Source organism: Thermobia domestica, chromosome 9, assembly GCF_964235325.1.
Source record: "Thermobia domestica chromosome 9, izTheDome1.hap1.1, whole genome shotgun sequence".
NCBI classification, from domain to species: Eukaryota; Metazoa; Arthropoda; class Insecta; order Zygentoma; family Lepismatidae; genus Thermobia; species Thermobia domestica.
The window spans coordinates 158,226,952-158,248,510 of NC_137462.1; the positions used below are offsets into that span (position 1 = coordinate 158,226,952).

The 21,559-nt window shown below is 36.4% G+C and overlaps 1 protein-coding gene across 6 annotated transcripts in view; it reads left to right on the forward strand.

The window, feature by feature from the left end:
* Positions 1-4,600: 4,600 nt before the first annotated feature.
* The window catches only part of LOC145695137 (CWF19-like protein 2), a 90,471-nt gene continuing 73,512 nt past the window's right edge, over positions 4,601-21,559 (forward strand). Inside the window, exons 1-3 of one of the 6 annotated variants that reach the window (XM_081772065.1) lie at positions 4,601-4,932; positions 13,826-13,941; positions 16,494-16,679. In XM_081772065.1, the coding sequence (XP_081628191.1) occupies positions 13,855-13,941; positions 16,494-16,679 (273 nt within the window). In that variant the 5' untranslated portion in view covers positions 4,601-4,932; positions 13,826-13,854. Of the gene's footprint in view, positions 4,945-5,081; positions 5,101-5,187; positions 5,207-5,234; positions 5,259-13,825; positions 13,942-16,493; positions 16,680-21,559 lie in introns of those variants that run through there. The other 5 variants (XM_081772066.1, XM_081772069.1, XM_081772070.1 and 2 more) reach the window with 5 other exon arrangements.

Here is a 21,559-nt window from a genome sequence, read left to right on the forward strand (position 1 = left end):
TCATCCTCACTACCACAGTGGTACTTTTGCCTCTCAAAATTTGTCAGAGGAATGCTCGCTCTACTATGCGAAATTCCGAATAGCAACGTATATCCCCCCAGCCAGTGCTGGGGGGGGGGTTGTTTCCGTCTGGGACATCGAAAAGTTGGGTGTCGCTCCAAACAATCAATATGCGCTAAATGTGGAGATTTACATGATACTGACACTTGCATCAAGCTACTTTGCTGCATCAATTGTCACGGACCACACGCAGCCACTGAACGCAATTGCCCGGCCCGGAAACGACATGAGCGAATTAATCAACTCATGGTATTGGAAAAATTATCTTATAATGAAGCGCAAAAACGAGTGCCTCCTTTGCAGCGCTTATCTCCTAACCCTTACTAGGCTGTACCTACCTCTAATTTCTACTCCCCATTCCTTGCACTACCTCAGCCGCTCACGCCAGAGCGCCACCCAATTACTTCCTCTTCCACGAAAGTGAACACCCTTTCTTACCACTATTCTCCCAAACCCCAACGACCTCCCTCGTAAAGAACAAGAGCTCCATGATGAACATCGCCAAGTTCTTCCTCCAAAACGACGACGCCCAACCGGACATGATTCTATCCAATCGGCTCCACAGAAACCATCGTTTATTCCAACCTCGACTAATTACTCTTCCTCAGAAGAACGTGCATTAATAGGTTCTCCAGGATCCTCTCCGGTTAGACGGACGCGTACGTTCAGAGGATATAACTTGTACACCGGCTCTTCGAAGACAGTCTGGAATCAAGAACTTGATACTAGTCATGTCAAGAAACAGGAACTACTACAGGAATTGCATCAGTTAACTCCCAAACTTCAGTCCGACTCCCAGCCACTTACCGCATTAGATTTACAGGCGCTAATACTACTATTATTCGCTTTCTGGAACATATACAAGAATGACTCAGTTGCAGCAGTTAAGAATACTCCAATGGAATATCCAACAATTTCGTGGCAAGGAGGTGTTTTTATCGCAACTATGCCGCTTCTTTACTCCGGCTATCATACTGTTACAACAAACCTGGACTCGCCTTGAAGACAACTTAAGAATTCCTGGATACCGAGTTTATCACCGTCCTCGGGATGACAGCTACGGTGGGATCGCCTTGGGTATCCGCACCTCTTTACCGGCTCGTGTTATCTCAACACTTCCACCAACCGGCTCAACAAAAATATAAGTTCTCGGAGTGCTGGACTCCTTTTATCAACATCTACTCCCCACCAGACAGCCCTCCTACAACTAATTACTGGCAACAATTAGTTACTTCAATCCAAGGTCCCTGTGCTATTGGGGGTGATCCGAACTGTAAAAGTGTAAAATGGGGCAATCGTTACACCAACGTAGCTGCCCGGAACTTTCTCCCTGCAATGGACCATACAACTCACCTCATTGCAAATGATGGGACTGCTATTTGCCTCCCGAACCTCAATGGTTATCCCAGTGCGTCTGACATCACCATCCTCAGTTCTGCTCTGTATGCAAACCATAGTTGGAGTGTCTATGTATATACAGGTGGCAGCGATCACATTCCTATCATAACTACACTTGAAGGAGTTACTTTTCCGAGAACGCTCAAGACTCACCTCTCGTCATCTGCCCCAACCGTTTTTCGCATTCCTCAATCATACAATCGTACAACATACCAGAGTGCGACCGACGAACTTTTCCGGTATTTTTCTGCACAAGTCACTCCTATCAATTTCATACATATTATAGAAACAGCATCCTCAGAAGCCTCCACATCTACTTCTCAAATTCCTGGCCAGACTCGACTTCAAGCATCCCGTTCCCATTTTCCTTGGTGGAACAGGCGTTGCCAACAACTAAATGATAGTAAACAGAAGCAAGAGGCGTTTTTTACAGAGAAGAGTCAACAAACATATGTACTCTATCGCCAGTCCCAGGCAATGTATAAACGATGCATCCAGCAATGTCGCAAACAACATTGGCAACAATTTTGTGCCACGTTCCACCCACAGGCTACTTCGTCTTCTATCTGAACATTTATACGGAATCAAATTACAGGATCTCTTCCACGAGCAGTTCCCACTGAAAGTCTCCCGCCTTGGATTGACGAATTTCATCGCCTTCTCACACTTCCAGAACCACTGAATGACAGAAGAACTATACAACCTCTTCTCGATCCGGAGTGTGTTTTACCAATCTACAAGAATATCACCATCCAAGAACTGAATCTGGTGTTAACTGCTCGGCGATCCACAGCTCCTGGGAGAGATCAGATTAGATATCAACACTTGTACGACCTATCTCCATATGGTCGATCCCTACTTCTTCAAATCTACTCTCAGATATGGAGGACAGGACACATTCCATCTTCATGGAAAGACTTAGTGGCAGTCCCTATACTTAAACTACACAAACCTATCGGGTTGGCTCAGAGCTATGGTCCGATTACTCTTATTTCATGCGTCGTGAAAGTTTTTGAGAAGATCATCCTCTCTAAATTGAACTGGCACTTGGAATACTTTTTAATCTTCCCACCCACATTAACTGGTTACCGAAAAGGCATGTCATCTTTGGACTCGGTTGCTGCTCTTCTTCTCGATATCTGGAACACATTTCAACATCGACAGTATTTGATAACTGTTAAACTGGATCTGGAACATACATATGACTCCATCATTCTCGATCGCCTCATCACTCATATGGCACAACTCCAACTTCCGAAACCTTTTCTCCGTTATACTCATAATTGGTTGGTACAGCGTCGCATCTGCATCAAATACCATAACAAATATTCTTCTTACCGTTCAACATCCTTGGGTAATCCTCAAGGCTCTAGTCTCTGTCCAACTCTATTTAACATATACACACTATCTCTCCATCAACGACTTAGAAAACTGGTTCGTATTCAACAATAAAATGATGACATGTTGTTATATGTTAGAACTTGTAACATAGTGGACGAGCTACGCATTTTGCACGACGCTCTCCTAGAACTTCATTCCTGGACCTCTGAAACGGCATGTCAGTCAACTGGGCGAAATCTTCTTGCACTCTCTTCACCCGAAAATGTTTTCAACCTCTAATCCATCTCACGATAAATAACACTCCTTTACCAGTTACACCTACTTTACAATATCTTGGTTTCCATCTCGGTTCTAAACTAAATTGGAAGCATCATCTCAAAACAATAGCACTTAAAACCCAACCTTATTTTAAGTTGCTGTCTTGCATCAGCCAGAAGGGGTGGGGAACAGATATCCCCTGCAACAAGTCAGTACTTAATATGTGGACGCAAAACTTCACTGTGGCGGAATATTACTCTCTCCACTCCACAAACGGATCAGCGAACATCACATCCGTCATCAAGCCACAACAAAGCGAATTATATTCCGACAACCAAAGACGGCACCTTCCTCAGCACTTTTAGAAGCTGGAATAATTCCTTTCCCAGTGAAAGCATATTTTGTGGCTAAAAAATTCCTCCTTCAACGCACATGCTGCACCTCCTCCCTTTGATTACCGAAATTACAATTCCTATACAATAACAACCTCCATACCCGACTTCCTTATTATAAACAGCCACCTTGGATTTATCGAGCATTCGTTAGTATTCATAACTGGCTCAATCAATTGCATCGAGGACCAAAACCACCACATTCAATCTCATCACTCAAATACCATTTTAATTTACACGGATGCTTCTAAACAGCATACCGAACATGGATCTGTAGTTGGAGCAGGAATTTATATACCAGCGCTTAATTACGCAGAGACTCACAGACTTCCACCGAATACATCAATCTATTTAGCAGAAAGCTGGGCAATTCGCACGGCATTGAAAGTCGCCCTACAACGAAAACTACCTATCGTGGGCATTTGTAATGATAGCCTTAGTGCGTTACAAGGAATATGTAGAACCCCATGGACATCTGCCAATACATGGTTGCACATCAATATTCGTCAACAGCTTCGAATATTACATAACAATCATCAAGTGGTTACGTTAATTCATACGCCATCTCACTGTGACATCCCCGGGAAAGAAGTGAGCAATATCCTGAGCAGATATGCAACCCAACATGGCACACCGATTGATCTCCGGCTTCCAGCATCTTCTTTCGCCGAGATGCTGCTCCAGAAACGGCAAACCGAATGGCGAACCTACCAACAACAACAACGATCAAGACCAGGGATTTATTATTGGCAGCTAGAACCGATTCCCACCACAAGAAAATGAAGGCCCCTCATAATTGGACAAGAAAACATCATTGTTTATATTCTCGCCTTCGTCTTCATACAGCTCAGACTCCCATCCAGCAATATAAACAGCAGCAGCGCAACTCACGTTTGTGTTATTGTGGAAAAATGAAGGTTCTATTGACCACCTGACCTTTCAGTGCTCTCTAACGCCTGGTTACCGTCCGATACTCAACACAGTCATTCATTCTGTTTATTTCACTAGCCCTGTTACAGTGTCTTTCTTACTAGCTAACAAAAACCACCTCGTTCTTTATCATCTGCTACAATATTACATAGTGAACAACTATGACAATAGATCAAAGTGATCAACAGTGCAGTGCTCTTGTTATTCATAGCAGCTTGTAATATATAGTATCTTCGACATAGTTAGTGTTCCACATGAAGTGATTGTTTCGATTGTGTTTACTTATCTTGTTCCCGAATTCATCCTGGACCATTCATCTCTACAAGTATAGATCCCCATTTTACCGTCTGTATTGCTCAGGAGATGAGTTCCTGGAGCATCAAAACATTGAGAGAGAGAGGGAGAGAGAAAGAGATGTATCGATTCCTTTCACGATTGAGTTGCTCATTAGTCACATGCCTGGAGGATCAAAACCATGAGAGAATGTAAGAAAAACAAACAATATCGTAGCGGATTGCGTTTCTGTATATTATTTTTGAATTAAGAAAATTTCGTACGTTTATTAGTAAATATCATATTATTATACTTGGTTCTGGTGTACATTTGAATTATAAGATAATAATTTTGCTCTATATGTTTCATTATATGATTAATTGTAATATAGTCTGTTCCTAATACGCACGAAATTGAGCTAGAGAATACGTTTATCATGTGTGGCAGTGTATGTTTCCAGGCTAGATTTTACTTCAGGCAACCCTGTCAGAGATTAGACATCTTATAAAGTCATCCAGTTGTAATTTAGTTGCTAGTAGACAATTAAATGTAAAGTATGTTCTCGCTGGTCAAGTTTCGACACACCACATTTTGCAATATTTGCAGGTAAAATTCAATACTTGGGTAAATTGTAATTGCGGGGGGGGGGGGGATGACAAACCATGAAGGTAAATACCAACGATGTTATGAAATTTCTGTTATATATATTTTAGGTCAATGTCCCGTTAAAGGGTTCCAGTAATTTCTAGCACACGAAATTTGCAATTTCTCCACTTCTCTCTTTTGATTTTCGTTTGATTACATAATATAACGTTATATTAGGTTAGGTTAGTTTTGGACACCCTAAACGGAACATTTGGTAAATACGAGCTCCATAACAGAGTACCATGTTTTTGTCTAAATTGTAATGAAGTTGAGAACAAGAAGTCAATTAGAATTTATCCCAATACTCTACATTTAAAGATATGTTTGTAAGGAACTAATTGTGCATGCGAAGGATTAACTTGTAATAAGCCATATCTTATATTTGCAAAGGAACAGTTACTAAGTGTAAAATCATTACCAATATTTTATGTTGTTTAAAATGAATACGTTTAGTTTTGGCGCGTCAGCGATGGTAGGTGTGCGCACAAGCTGGGGTAGTGGAAAGAAGTGGGTGCTGGCAATGACATGAGTTTCAATAGCAATGGCCATGGTTTCATACCAGTAACGCTCCGCTTAGGATCATAAAAACAACTTCTGTACACTGTGCACAAATATGCTGTTGGTGGATAATAGCATCAGATAGAATTATCTTCCTTATGCACTCTCTTATTTTATCCGTCAGAAAGCACTTGTAATGATTTTACAATAGTAACCGTACAATTGTAAACCTAAATTACAGCTATTCTGTCGCCTGCAGAAATTGTTCCTTATAAACATGCCTATTCACGCAAAGTATTGAATTTTACCTGTAAATCTTCCGAAATATGGTGTCCCAAAATTACACCTGTACCGATTAAAATAAGTGATTGTATATAAAAGGTGACTGTAGTAGATATTAGTTTACACCGATGGTGTATCTGTGGAGTATCTCGGGTTAACTGCCGCAGATGTCGGCCCCGAAATGCAAAATTTACGGCGAAATGAAAAGAATCAGACGAAATGGTCATGACGGTAACAATAAAAGGTAATGAAGGTCTTTAGTACACGGAAGAAGTTGTGTATTTGATTTTGCAATAGGATTGTAAAAGTAATTAAAAGAATATCGGGACGTTACACATGACAGGTATAATAGGGTAGAAGTACGAATTGGAGAGTGTTTTGTACCACATAATACTCGATAACAAAGACCTGATTGAGGGAAGTGCTATGTCAAGGCAGTGTGCAAAGTGATAATGCATGCTTTGCGACACATAATGAATATGTTTTGTATTGTTTGAAGTGTTTAACCATTATCCTCATTTATGTGTATACCCACTGTCGTGATCCCTACGGAAGCACCTTACTGCTACGTTTCTGCCGTGAGTCGATTAGTTAGCATTTATGCCTTTTAGTGGTCGCGTAGCACAAGTTGGTTCGATCTTAATACACTGTATTTCTCATGCCATATATCCAAACACTGTATTCATACAAAGCCCTAATGAAGACAATCTGCACCTATTAATGCAGCTCCTCTGTTGGGAAACATTTTCTAAGACAGTAAGAGTACACGTGATGCTGAAATAAATTTATATTTCATGAATGTAAGTGTTCCCCCTCTGAATTTCTTGTATGCAGAAATGAAGTACTTTCTTATGCGCTTCGTTAATAGGGAGCAATGCCCCTGAAGCACTGAAACACACAACAAGGAAAAATGGTATCATTCACGAATTTTTAATAGCAGTTTCAATTCTGCATCCTCCATTGCAGTGAGAAGGTTAGAATTCGTTGTTTTAGTAATTTCTTAGTAGTGTGTAGTTTCCAACACTTACCTGTTCGAACATAATTTTTGCGCAGTAATATTGTATAGATTCATACGGATGAAGAGAAGAGCAAAGGAAATAACACTGATCCACCGGCTTCGTTCTGCCTTGACTTAAATAGAAGGTGCAGATAAAGAATAGTTCATCAAATTCAAATAAATTATTTTTACACTTTTCCGCGCAGGTCAAGTTTAGGCATATCATTCGCAGTAATTACTGGATAATTATAATTATTTCAGTAATTTTCTTCTTACTGTCATTCAAAAAAATTTGCACTGGGCGACGTAACGATATCTCACTTAGCATAGATAAATTTCAACGGTTTCACCAGCAAAAATTACCATTTTTTCACGATTTGCGTATAAATACGGCACTATAACATATACCATAAAAGCTATAGTGCGAAAACCACAAACCAATCTGTGCTTGGTGTCCACTGCACAAATACTATATAAAGCGAGTAATGGTAGGGCGAAGCTGGAGGCCCTGCGCTACGTTGCGTCCAAAGAACCGGGAGCGTCAGCGACGGCATATATACGCGTGTAAGCAAAAGTAGTGAAGAACGTGTGGGTTTTCGCCGTGATACAAGTTGCTGTAACACGCAATGATTTAACACTAGTAACGCTCTACAGAAATACTGTACCGCTAGGAAATAGTATCTTTCACATACGTTCACTAATTTTATCTATGGGAATGATTTTGCACTAGTAACTGTATACTTGTGAACATAAAATACAGGTGTATTATTTAATTCTGCCAGCTGCGGCATTTTGTTCCCTATAAGTAAGTTTTTCATACAGAGTATTGATTTAATCTGTTATTTTGCAAAATGTAATGAATTATACCTGACCATCACCCACTTTTCGCACTTTAAATGATTCCCTAAGGTGTGCTCGACTGTTATTATCGTTGCACATGTTCAGATAATTGTGTGTAGATTGATAATGTGCATGCAAACTGATGTGCCCTGGAAATGATGTGATTACGTGTTACACTATTACCTGCTTTCCTATTACTTGCCGTTATAAGTGTTTTAACATAATATTTACTCATAATACCTTCGAAATTGTTAGCGTTGGAGTTGCATTCATAAATACAGATTCACATTACAAAAGTTTTCCGTTACGGGTATAAGTACACGAGCGTACGTATGCCATAAGAACAGCAATACATAAAATACGATCACCTTTTGCAAGGTGGCCACTAAAAGTGAGAATGCTGTCTGAGTTAGGGCAGAAGGCTAACAGAGGGTCCCGCACGCTAGCGCAGGAGTGCGTCCGCATGAGTAAGCCCGGGAGCGATGGAGACTATGCGCGTAATCAAATATGGTAATATATATATATATCGCATGAGTTAGAGCACTTCTAATTGTTTTAAACTTGTAAACATAAAATGCAGGTTTCGTACATTGTGCAGAAATACTTCACCGGCGGAAATTAATACGTTACAGAATCCTTTTTGATATGCACTCATTTATTTTAAACCTATTCTAGCCGTTGTAATTGTTTAACACTTGTAACATTACAGTTCTAAACATTAAATACTGATTTCCTACATTGTGAAAAGTTCCTCTGACAGTGGAATCTAACATCTTACAGAATCCTCTTTCATATGCACTCACTCATTTTAACCGTAAAATTACTATTTTTGTGACGGACTATTCTTAATCAGTACTAGATAGAATTCGCTGTTTTAGTAGCTACCTAGCACAAGTTGGTTTGTTTTTCCAGTGTAGTTTTTGTGATATACAAGGTGGCCCGAAAGTAGGTATACAGTACCGTCCTGATCAGCTCATTGCATTTTAAATCATTTCTTATTGTTATTCATCAGGTAGATTTAGTTTCTTTATTATTTGTTCTTAGTGTGTTTTTACTTAACATCTTAAGTTCGGAAGAGCCGAAGCAAATAAACCCATAAACTAGAATGTTATACTTGATCAATGCAGGGGTGTCACTCTGTATATTAGGGCGTTATATTTATACACAAATTGTGAGAGTTTTGTTTTTTCAACACTTACTTGTGGTGGCCTCGTTGAACTTTTTTTTACGCGAAGTGAAGTATTGTTATGTCACGCAGCGCAAATCTTTAGAGGATAATAAGAAGGAAGTGAGTGCAACAATTATTCGAGTCGTGTGCCCTCCTAAGATGGAATCACCGGGCCCCGATGGAGTAATACACTGTGGGGTACTATCGAGTGTTGCAAGAATCAATCGGCACCTTTCTCTTCCCTATTACATAACATACATCCTAGGAGTCACTAAATCTGTCGGTTTGAAAGACAGACACATTATGTTCTATTATCAGTTTACCTAATATTGCCTCAGTGCACACCTTCGTATAGTTTAAGATTAAAATTCGTTTATCTCCGTAATTTGTTACAGTACAGTGATTACCTTTATCTTTTCCGTTTGTCTGATGCTTTAATTTCTGTAGTAAATTTCTCCTGCAGAACTTAACTCGTAAATTATTGCCGGATAGGAACAGTAGAAACATGTATACATTCTTAGCTCATTTGAACATCAACAGGGTCAAGATTTAGATAATATTAGCCAAAAGCCAGGTTTGATACCACTTCTGGTCCAGACTCACCTTTTACTTATCTATGACTATATTTTCATTGAATTCTCGGTGTAGATTGAAAATAGGTTTATTACTCATACCGTGCCTTTTTGTCAAAATCGACTCGTAGTACTTTCAACAATTGCATTTTATAAATTACGTTGCCTTCATTAGTGCAGGATTACTTTTGAAGCGCTTATGTGTTCTGGGAATAAACACAGTATTTTCTCGGCTTAATTATATTCAAACCGCCTGAATCATCTGTTATTTCTTTCACTAGGGTGCTTTCCGAGGGTATCTGTATCTTTAATCACTGGTAAGAGGTTGCGCTGAGCGTGGGCTAGGACAATATGCGCCGAAGGTTCTGGGCATAACCACTAAAAGTTGTGGTGCAACGTTGAAGACGTTACTAGTTCACATTGCGCTATTGTGTCTTTATTGCGGATTCATTTTTGGTGACTGATTTCTTCACTATGAGCTTACACGTATATCTTTTTGCACCAATTAACTACTTAGGAATAATCTTTCTTGGTGATATAACAGATTGTAAATTTTCTAACTATTGGCGAACCTACTCTTCGTCATTACCAAATTCTCTAGTACAGGGGATATAGGATTAAGTAAAGTATGTTGATTCCCTCATTTCTGATTATCTAATCCAAGCGTCATATGTGTTCATTAATACCGTACAGAAAAATCGGTTGTAGGTACTTACGGAATCTTTTAACACTAACCTCCATGTTCCCTAAACGCAGATATTTGCAATATTTCAAGGAAAACTCGTTCCTCTTTATCGGACAGCGAGGTTGCATATTTTACATGATCGTAAGAAACAATATGTAAATAATATATAGAAACATGTAAAATACACAATAATCAATGTCCGATGAACAGGAATAAGTTTTGAACTCATAGAACCTAATAGTTAAAAGGAACAAGTTTTTCTTGAAATATTGCAACTGGTTAATATCTTTCCTCACAGAACATGAAGGTGAGTGTTAAAAATAAATAAAATAAATAATGAAAATCGGTTAATTTTTGTGATGTTTCCGATCATGTCTCATATGATGCATATGTAATCCAACCGTAATTTTATATATTAGCAGTTTGTGCCTCCTGAATGCTTGGGCACGGAGCTCAAAAGTGACAGTGTGTACCTAATTTGGAAACGGGCATGATAGCGCACCGATTTAGACTTTGGATCCAGTTGAATTTTCTTCAATTCACACCTATAATTGATATCATGTAAAGTCGACTGAATCACCTACTTCTCATATGAATTAATTTAACTATCATTGCTGTTGATTAATAGACATTGGAAAGTCCATGTGGTCAGATTGAGCAGCAATCTAAACAGTATAAGTGTGCGTCTGGTCAGGAAGAGGACTGGATAATGGTTACCGCACGGACAGTATAAACACTAGTTCGATTGCGGTCCTTTCTATAATTTGTCTGTTTTCTCAGTACATTGTGTCGTCCACACACGGCCAAATATCATAGCTAGACGTGCAATTTTTTATATTGCCAGTGTGAGACGTATTTACCAATTCATTTCTACACGTACACTCTGCAAAATATTACATCACACTTGTAAAATGTTCCATACACTTGCTTTTGCATTTCACATTGACAAAACATTGCATTATTAAACTTTGCACCTACAGATAATACAACACAATTTTCTTGTGGACCTGTAGTAAAACCAATGTAGGTGTACTTTTCAAATTCGTTAGCTGTTTTGAATTAACACAGAAGGCTGTTTCGCGTATGTTTAACTAAACACGATTCTTTCCCCCGTTTGCAGAAAGAATTCACCCGATTCTGGTCAGGCGCGTCTGTTAGGGTCGTGTGTAAACGTTTATGTTTTTTCGCTGGGCCGAAAATCAGCTTAAACTAAGCCACTTTCGGTGTTGATGGGTTTTCGCTAGCCCAAAAAATGCTGCCAAAACTTAGTCATTTTAGGCGATTGTGTTGTAGCCTGTATGACGCAACGTTTAATCTTTCAATGATCAGGAAGTAGTGTAAGAGCAAGGGTTGTGGCATTAGCTTGACTTTAATCAAGAAATGTAATTGGCAAGTTTAAAGTAGGCCTATGATATTAATGTACTGCACACGTTTTCCCAAAAAGCAAAAGAATTCTTTTATAACTTCTGAAAAGTGAGATTATGTACTTTTTTTTTTCTCAGGAGAGTTCCACAGGAAGAGAGTAACCTTAGGAATGTGCCCAATTTTTAGATATCACTGAAGAAAATTTCAAAAAACACCCAGTTATACGAATGAATCACAATAATTCATACAAAGTCAGACTGTTCTTATTTGAATCATGTATTCTATAGCATTTATTGGGGGCACGGTGGCTCAGTGGTAGAGCGTTCACCTCCGGTGCTTGTTGTCTCTGGTTCGATCCCAGCTCGCGCCGTGTGGGCTTTGTGGTGGACAAACACAGTGCTCGTGGGTTTTCTAGGGGGGTCTTCCGTTTCCCCCTTCTTTCTTCATTCCACCATTTCATTCATTTCTCATCTTCACCGTCTCCCTTAGCCTAACCGGCATAACCGTGGGACGTAAAACTCAAGATTTCATTTCATTTTCTATAGCATTTATCAGCAAATATTACATTGTACCACGTTTAGAAGGGGACACAGTGAATCAATTGACACTTTTTCTTGCTCTCTGGGGTTGCAGTTATGATACGAAATTATGATGGACAGACTATTTCCTTGCAGACTGAAGCGCAGCAAAGCCAGTTAAAGATGAAAGTAAAATAAGATAATTCTTACGTATATTGCTTGCCAAAAGCAAGAAATCACAATATATTTCAAACGCTTATCTGTACTCATCATCAAGACAAAAGTAAATAAGCGTTAAAAAGAAAAGGTAAAAATATACTGACGGACTACATAATGTGTCCATTAGGAAAATTAAAAGAGGTAACTTAATAATGAAGTTTCGTTTAACTAGTTTGCCATGTTGTGATGGTTAGTACTTTTTTTCATTTCAGAACAAAACCAATTTCACAAGGTCCATTCATTCGGAACATATAATGACGATTGAACAACTCTATGAACCAGTGTATACCATCTGAAACGTAAATCACCGGTATCGTTGTTAAGATTTTCTTAAAGAAGAATTATTCAAATACCGTCTTCCTTATATGCGAGACTTTGTAACATGATCTATGGGTGTTAAATGGTTAGGGGATCGGAAACGAATAAAAAAAACTCTTGGCTCTTTGTATATATTCTCTAATCTAGGATGTCCGTTGTATATTTTGCTTTCGAAAAATGGTTGGCGTGAGAGCTATCATATTTTCACTTTAGAAATATTCTTAGATTTGTTTCTTTCGGAGCATCTCTTCCATGTAATATTATTTTACGAATTATTTCATTAACAGCTACTTCAGTTCAAGATACCGATTCACTCCAAACAGTTATGTTTCTTGAGCATTCCCAAATGATATTTAATGAGTCTTTATATTATTGAATAATTTTAATGAATAAATTAAATTCATTACTAAAGAAGTAAACATTGTAATTATTAACTTAAATTCTGGAATAGGTCTAAATATTCATTAATGTCGAAAGTTTCAGCGGATACTTCCATCTTCGTCAGCGGCTTATTATTTATTTGTTTATTTTATGTTATTTTATTTTCTTTTGCGTAAACACATAGTGCTGGTGTAGTTACATTTATGGGTTCCATTTGTAAAATTAAATAGTAAAAAAACATTACGTCAGTGAATAGCTTTTATATTAAATACACAAATGATATGTTACTCACTTATAGTTCAATATAACAGGTGTATTCTACTTGAAACTATTCAATGTGAGATTTCTTAAACCGTGGTCCTCTTGATGCGATAATCTATTCGATAAGTTGGATTCAGTTGAATCCATTTATAATTTTGTCAAGAATATACAAGTGTACTGCGTCTTCTTTAATAGAATTGTAAGAAACAATACTAAGCTAAACCGCTGACGATAGGAATTTCCAATGAAAGTTCCAGCATTAATAAATATTTTGACGCATCCTGAGTTGATGTTAACAGTTCAAGTTAATTTAGTTGAAATTTTACATTGGTCCTCTCTTTTCACGGAAAAGGCTGGGAAATTTCAGAATTAAGATTTTCTACACAATCTCTAGATTATTGTTTTATATTTATTTTTTTTACAGTTAGTCCAAAGCCTCTATTAGTGTAAAGAATGTCGTATATCAACTTCGAAAGTGCGTGGATGAAGGATGCTGAAAGAAAAGCAATCCGAGAAGAAAGAAACAAGATACTAGAAAAGGTAAGCAATAGTATGGTGGTTCCTTGTGTATTTTTTTCTTTTCTGATACAGTGAAATATTAATGTTAGGCTGTCATGGGGTAATTACGATCATGGCCTATAAGTTCTGTGTATTTCAGTTGTATAGCTCAATTCGTATAACATGTTGTCTAGAATAACACTTACACAAGGCAAGCATTTTTTTTTTTTTTTTAATAATTATTTTAGTAGTTAATATAAGCAATATAAAACTGCTTCCATCCACCGCTCGAGAATTTCATAACACTTTGCCTGGAGTTAATTTTTAAGCTAACTATTTTTTTAAAGTGTTTTTAGTAATATATGTGGTTCTACCATGTTCCAAATCACTATAAAAAAATAATTACTTTAGTTATCACAGTAAATGATACGGTTTACCAGGAGTACTATAATTGCTCTATTTTGCTATGCTGTGGAGCAATTCTGGCAGGACTCTCTTTTAACGAGAATATAAAATTTGAAAAACATGCATCGAAACAATGCTTATTAGAACTCTGTTTAAGGTCTGTTGAATATAGACAACTTTGTAAACATCTGTGACGTGGATACCTACATTACAGCTCAAGAAAAAGATAGTTACTTTTGTGTATATGTGATATTTTCAAGCATTTTTGTTATTATATAATTAAAGTTCTTATCTTTCGTGAGGGAGATTGGATTTAATCTCCGGTGAAAATGCATGTGCTCAAATTCCATGGTAAATTGTAGATCTGCTCTTACACAACCTGTATACTTACCAAGAAAGAAAACAAGTTTGGGATAGTTTCACAAGAATAAAATTCAGTACTGGAGTATCGTGTTTGACACAACCAGAAATGTTATATCAGAATTTCGGTATGAAGCATTATGACTGAGATCTATGTGTCACTCTGAAATAATAGGGAAAGAAAGAAATTAAACCTCTTTCTGTGTTAACCTCATGTCCGCATCAGATAACGAATAACCAGAAAAGGATAATTAGTGCTTCAGTATGGGACTAATGTGGAACGAGAACGATCTGAATGGTTTTCATGATCAAGACTTCTTTTAGGACTACGAGGCTAATATCTAGGATAGTGACTTAAATATCCAAGTTGCTTCGTTGCTGGTTATCTTTGGATGGACAGACTAGAACAAGTTAGTTTTACAATGAGATTTTGTTGATTCAAATTGAAGTTTTATCCTCTATCTTGGTAGAATTGGAAATTAGTAAAACCTTGCTTTTTTTTAACTCCTTAACGGCTCATTGGGGACCAGGGCCTTTAGGCTGATGTGTAGTAAGCACACCGACTCCTCTTGCTGTAAATGCAGGCTGTCTACATCTGAGTTGACTATTTCTTTCAGTTAGCTCCCCAATCGTCCTCATGACGCTGGATGGACACCGCAATTCCAACACCATTTGATAAGTACGAACAGTCACCCATCTTTTCTGTGACCATACCCGGGTCTACTTGACTTCGGTAATCTTACGAGAATCGGTATTCCAGTGCAGCAAGGGCTTTGACATTTTGTTGTTGAGAAATTATAATCATGATAGTAAATGAAGAAGGCTTTTGATGAGTATTAATTTTCTTTTCGTAATGTTGGTGACGTTGAACCACTAATGATTGAGTGCCATGTGTTTCCTAAATCTCCATTAGACCACCTTGATTGCCTGGTTAAGTTTAACTTAAAGACCCAATGTTTCTCCTATATAACTTAATTCTGTTACCATACTTCACAAGTAATCGATTATTTTCTTTATTCAGCAATATCTCTTATACTTTTACTTACATTTACGATTCTTGTCTCTGTGAATATACAAATACAATATTTCTTAAGACTCCCACCTGAAACTTGCTCCATAACTCCAGCAGCACTGTTTTATGTACATCAACTGAACAGCATTGTTTTTCTTCATTGAGATGTATCCACTTCAATATTGTCTTGCTAAATCAATATTGTTTCCACTACTTCTAAACACCTCACCAAATACATTAACATCCCACCGAACCCTTGTAATGTAATTTTAGAATTTGCAGGATGATATAAAAATGACTTCGGCGAATGAAAAAATACAAGAAATGTTATATATATATATATATATATATATATAATGTTGGATCTATTAATTTTGTAACCGAGTATCCGCAACGATTTACGGATAAAGCAATCTTAAAACAATGCCTCCAGTCCCTTTTAAGAATCATTACACAGACTACAAACTTTGTTTTTCAAATTCATTACAACTTGTGTGTATCAAGCAAAATATGGTTGTATGTACATGGAATGGCATAGGAATAACAAAAAGAAAAGTGTATGCTAAAATACGAGCACACATAGACATAAGAGAGTCAAATCACAGTTATACCTATATGTCAGTAGTTCTATTTTTTTCAATTCATTGTAAGTTCATTTACGTGAAGACTATATTAGACTTTATGGTTAAAATACACTTATCTTCTTTGCCTGAAAGGTACTTAATACATTTTTACCAGCTAAAATTTCTCATGCTTTATTAATACCAAAACACTGAAAATTCATGAAATTTAGTGTAATTAATTGTGTCTTCTGTAGGCCAAGGAAAGCTTCGAACGAAGACAGAAACGAGAAGAGGCGGCAAAACTTCGAGGAGATGACAAGTGGATGCTACCATCAGTAGAAGCTCGAATAGAAGGATCTCATAAAAAAAAGAAGAAGGATAAGAAAAAGAAAAAGAAACACAAAAAGAAAAAGAAATCATCGTCATCATCATCGAGTTCTGTAAGTTGAAGAATAATGTAGGTTTGTAATTTGTAATTGTATGTTAATTTTATTATATCCTGTGTGTAGTTGTGAATTGTGTTGTATGTTATGTACAAAATCAAACCACAGATCAAAATAAGAAAGTGAAAAAAACAAACAATCGGTCGAGAAACTTTTCTTTTGAGCGTTATGGGTTGCCCTGAACGGAAGAAAAATAATTTTGAAACACTCGAGCTCAAAAAATTAAATTTAGATAATATAATTCAGGAAATTGTAGTATATTACTTCAAAATGAAAATGATCTGTCATTTTGCTATTGAAAAATCATTTTGTAGTTGTCCAAAGCATGGGTCGTGTTCACAGCAAATGAAGGAAAGGATGTGGAAGGCCGATATGGTAAGTTATCTTCATTTTGATTCTTCCTAAGTAATTTAGTGTAAGCTGTTTTAGAATCTTACCGTACCTTCGGAACGAATTTAAGTTGGATTTCCAGCACTGACTCACTACAAAAAATCGTTATGTAGGATCCCCATGATTCTAAGGTATGAGTGTTTATTTCAGTTTGCGTATAATTCCGTAAATCGGTTTATCTAGATCTCATAGTTTCTGAAAAATACTTTTCCCTCGTTTTGGCAATTCATTAAGTTTTTTCTTCCTTCAGTTTATTTATTTATTTATTTATTTATTTATTTATTATTATTATTATTATTATTATTATTATTATTATTATTATTATTATTATTATTATTATTATTATTATTATTATTATTTTCATCTTGCTTGTTTTGATAAGTTGTCTATAGTTTCATTTTGAATCTGACTTTTGAAAAACAGGCTGAAAATATGGTTTCGGGGTGCGAATAAGAACAATGATTTTGGAGTTCAGTTCTGTGAAACTGAAAAAAATTTCGGATAAGTCGGCCTATTGAACAAGACAGTATCATGGTGTTTTATTGTTTCACATATTGAAAAACATCGTATGTTATTTCGATTGAATTATGACAAGTAGAGTAAATCTTTTTCTTCTCGTTTCGTTATTATAATATGACGAGAATTCTCATATTATACAATTCTTATGAACAGTATATACTTGTAATTTTGTTGGAATACTTTGATTGAAAATAAAAAAATAAAAAAAAACTAATAAAAGAATACGCACTTGTAGTATGAATTACTTCTGGGCTAAATAACAACATACAAATTGTCTTCTAACGGAATACTCCACACTTCTTTTTTAATACAGTATTCTATAGAAAATAGTTATCTTTGATATACATGGATCATATCATTAATAAACACGGTTAAAATTAAATGGACTTCTCTCAAATGTGCTTCGGTTTCAATTTCAGGATAAATATTGCAAACAGAACAAAATGGGAAATCGTGCATCATCTATCATTGGCTAATGGATTGATAAATCAGTTTGAGAAACGCATTTTTATCTTTCTTCGTTGTGATGTCAATGTGTTGATTTGCAAAACAAAAATAATTAATTTTTTTTATTCCATGCATTGAACTCAATATATATCCAAATTTTAAAATTACCAAAGAAGAGGAAATAGACAATAACAATAATTTTCATGATTTGCACTCCTACAGAGAAGATGATAAAATCTACACTCAGGTTTCAGGAAGGATTCTTCAAACATCCAATACACCCATTCTTCATCGGCTTATTGGAAAAACCAAGGCAAACATTTAGACTTTTTATCTTTATTTATTTATTTCTTCATTATTATTTTTTTTTCGTAAGGAAGGGTTTAAAAGGAGATTATTATAAAAGTGACTTGAACGAATGAATATATATATATATATATTAGGGTGGTCCGAAAAAATCAACTTACGAATTTTAATCTCGGTCATTCTTTCCTTTATTCCTATGACATCAACAAACAAAACTGCAAAATATTAAGGCTCTACCATATGTTTAAGTACTCGCTCAAAGTTGATAGTTTTTAATGTACCTAGGTAATATTCGTTACAACGTAATAAAATTATATCATATTCCATATTCACTTTCATACTGCATCTGTTCGTTATTAAATCACATCTAAAAATGTTTTTGTTCATAATTTAATATTTTTTTAGTGTAGCCTTCTTAAAGTCTTTGATTTTCTTACGGTGTAGAGCAACAACACGAACCAAATATTGTTTCTGGGCCTCATCTTTCGTTATAGAACTGTTGTAAGCTTGAATAAGGGCAACAGCTCTTTCAGCACAATCATTTACAAGAGCCAGGTTTCCAACACTTGTATTCATTTTTTGGTATACTTCATTTGTTATCTAAGACAAAGGATCTTTTTGAAGGAAAGATTTTGCCTGTTCTTCACCATCGTTCAGAAGTACATTGAAGAATATGGTGGAGCGCCTTGTAGCATAGGATTCCAGCTAAGCTGCCGTCGTGAAATTGTTCCCATCTGCTCTTCTCATATCTTTCTTCTTTTCAGGTTTGACTACCATATTGTTGGCTATCGCTTGCTTTGTTGAATCTGACACGCGGGGATCAAAAAGTGAAAGGGGAATTAGGTATTCAGACAGATACCATAAATGCCTTTTCATCGCCGCAAATGCTGCATTCATAAATTTTTCGTTATGATCAGGCACGTAGCCACGAGACCAGAAATTTACATTATAAGTAAATATTCCATTCAATCAATTGCGAATTATTGTATTCTTTTTTGCAAAAATACCATTATTTCACAGAGAAAAAGCATCACTTTGTTAATAAGTAATGGCCTCCAACACAAAATACTAGCCAAAACTAGCTAAATGAACGTTACCCACACCTAGCGGACACCCATGTATTCAGATGCATAGAGCGCAACGTAAGGAATCGTCGTTTCAATTTATAATCCATTCAGATCTTTTTCCCTTGCACGAATATATTCGTGGTTTTAAGTTAAGCGGTTAAATATTGTGCAAGATTGAGCGACCTCTAAATATAGTCCTACATTGGTGATTTTTTCCTCATGAATGCATGTGACTGGTAGAAATAAAATAACAAGTGACCCATTAGTGAATTCAAAACTTTAGTTTTTTCATATGTTTTTGGACCACCCTAATATATATATATATATATATATATATATATATATATATATATATATATATATATATATATATATACACTACCGGCCAAAAGTATTGCATCACCCACGGAAATGCTGTAAATACGTACAAGGTGTACCGATTTTCATGAAAATATGTTGGAATGTTATACATAAATTATCGTTAAGTCATTCTGAAACGTTTCTAGATTTGTCACCAGTAAAATAACTTCTCGCGATCAAAAATTAGTTCAAAATGTGGCGAGACCTCACTCTCACAGCAAAAATAAAAGTTCTTGACAAGTAGGAAGATAATATGCTTTTAGCTGGTATAATTGTTAACATGAATATTTGTTTACATACAACATTAAATGTCATTGTAAGTACGAAACCAGCTGCAATTGTGCCTAGTTTTCTTTTCTGTTGGCCTTTCAGGGACCAGTGGTCATCAAGAGTTGTCAGCTAAAATATACTAAATAAGTGATTGTTTGTCCGACTCATATGAACAGTATGGCTCAAGTTCGTGAACTTAGTAAATAACAAGGTGCTGTTATTGTGGAATTGTACACGTTAAAGTTTTCTACGTGACAGATCGCTAGAAGAGTGAACATACATCAATCTACAGTTGTTCACACTATTCAACGTTTCAACGAAACTCTGTCAAATGTTAATCGTCGATGACCTGAAAGACCACGAATAACGTCAAAGAAGGAAGATCAGTTTATTGTGGTCACAAGCAAACGTCAACGAACACTAACTGGCCCAGAAATTCGAGAAAAACTTAATGCTACCCGAGAAACAGTCGTATCTGTTAAAACACTGAAACTCCGACTTCGAAAATAGGTTCATCAAGGGGATGCATTGCAACAACAACAAAAAACTTACTTTTGAGTAAACAAAACAAACGTAAACGATTGCAATGGGCTAAAGAATATAAGAATTGGTCAGTACAACAGTAGTATAAAGTGCTCTTTAGTGACGAAAGTAAATTCGACATTTTTGGAACTAAACGCAGAATGTTTGTTCGTCCACTTCGTGGAGAACGCATGCTCGAACAATGCATTAATCCAAGTGTCAAACATGGTGGTGGGTCTGTCATGGTATGGGTTATATCGCGGGTGAAAATGTTGGTGATTTAGTGACAATTGAGAGAACAATGAAAAAAGATTATCATCACATTATGGAGAGACAGTGGCAAAAGGCTTGTCGGTCAGGGATTTTTTTTCAACAAAACAATGATCCCAAACACACATTTCATTTGTGTAAGTCGTACTTAGAAAATAAAGAAAGAAAGACGAAAAGAATTGATAAACATGCGATGGCCACCGGAAAGCCCAGACTTAAATCTGATAGAGTTATTGTGGGATGAGTTAGACAGAAACGTTCGAAAACGTCGACCAGTTAATAAAACACAGTTGTGGGTACATTTACAAACGTGTTGGAATGGACTTAAAGCCCAAACATCACGGAGATTACTCGCGAGGATGCCTAGGTTGTGTGCTGCTGTATTAAGAGCTATTGGTGGATATTTTGATAAATCACAAATTTGAATGATTTCGTTTCACATTCTGACTCTTTTGTTTTGGTTTTGTGTTACCCTTTGTTGTTTTGTTTTGCAAATATAAAATTGTTCTATTTGTGTTTATAATTATGTGCATTCATTTCGTTTTCTACTGATATCGGTGGTGATGCAATACTTTTGGCCGGTAGTGTATATAAAAGAAAAAATGTACGATGTTCGATCTATTATTTTTGTGACCGAGTATTTATTAGTTTTTGTCTCCGAAACCTTTTAAATTGTGCAGAAATTTGAGTGTCCGAGATTGGTGTGGGCATAATCTGCACAGTCAG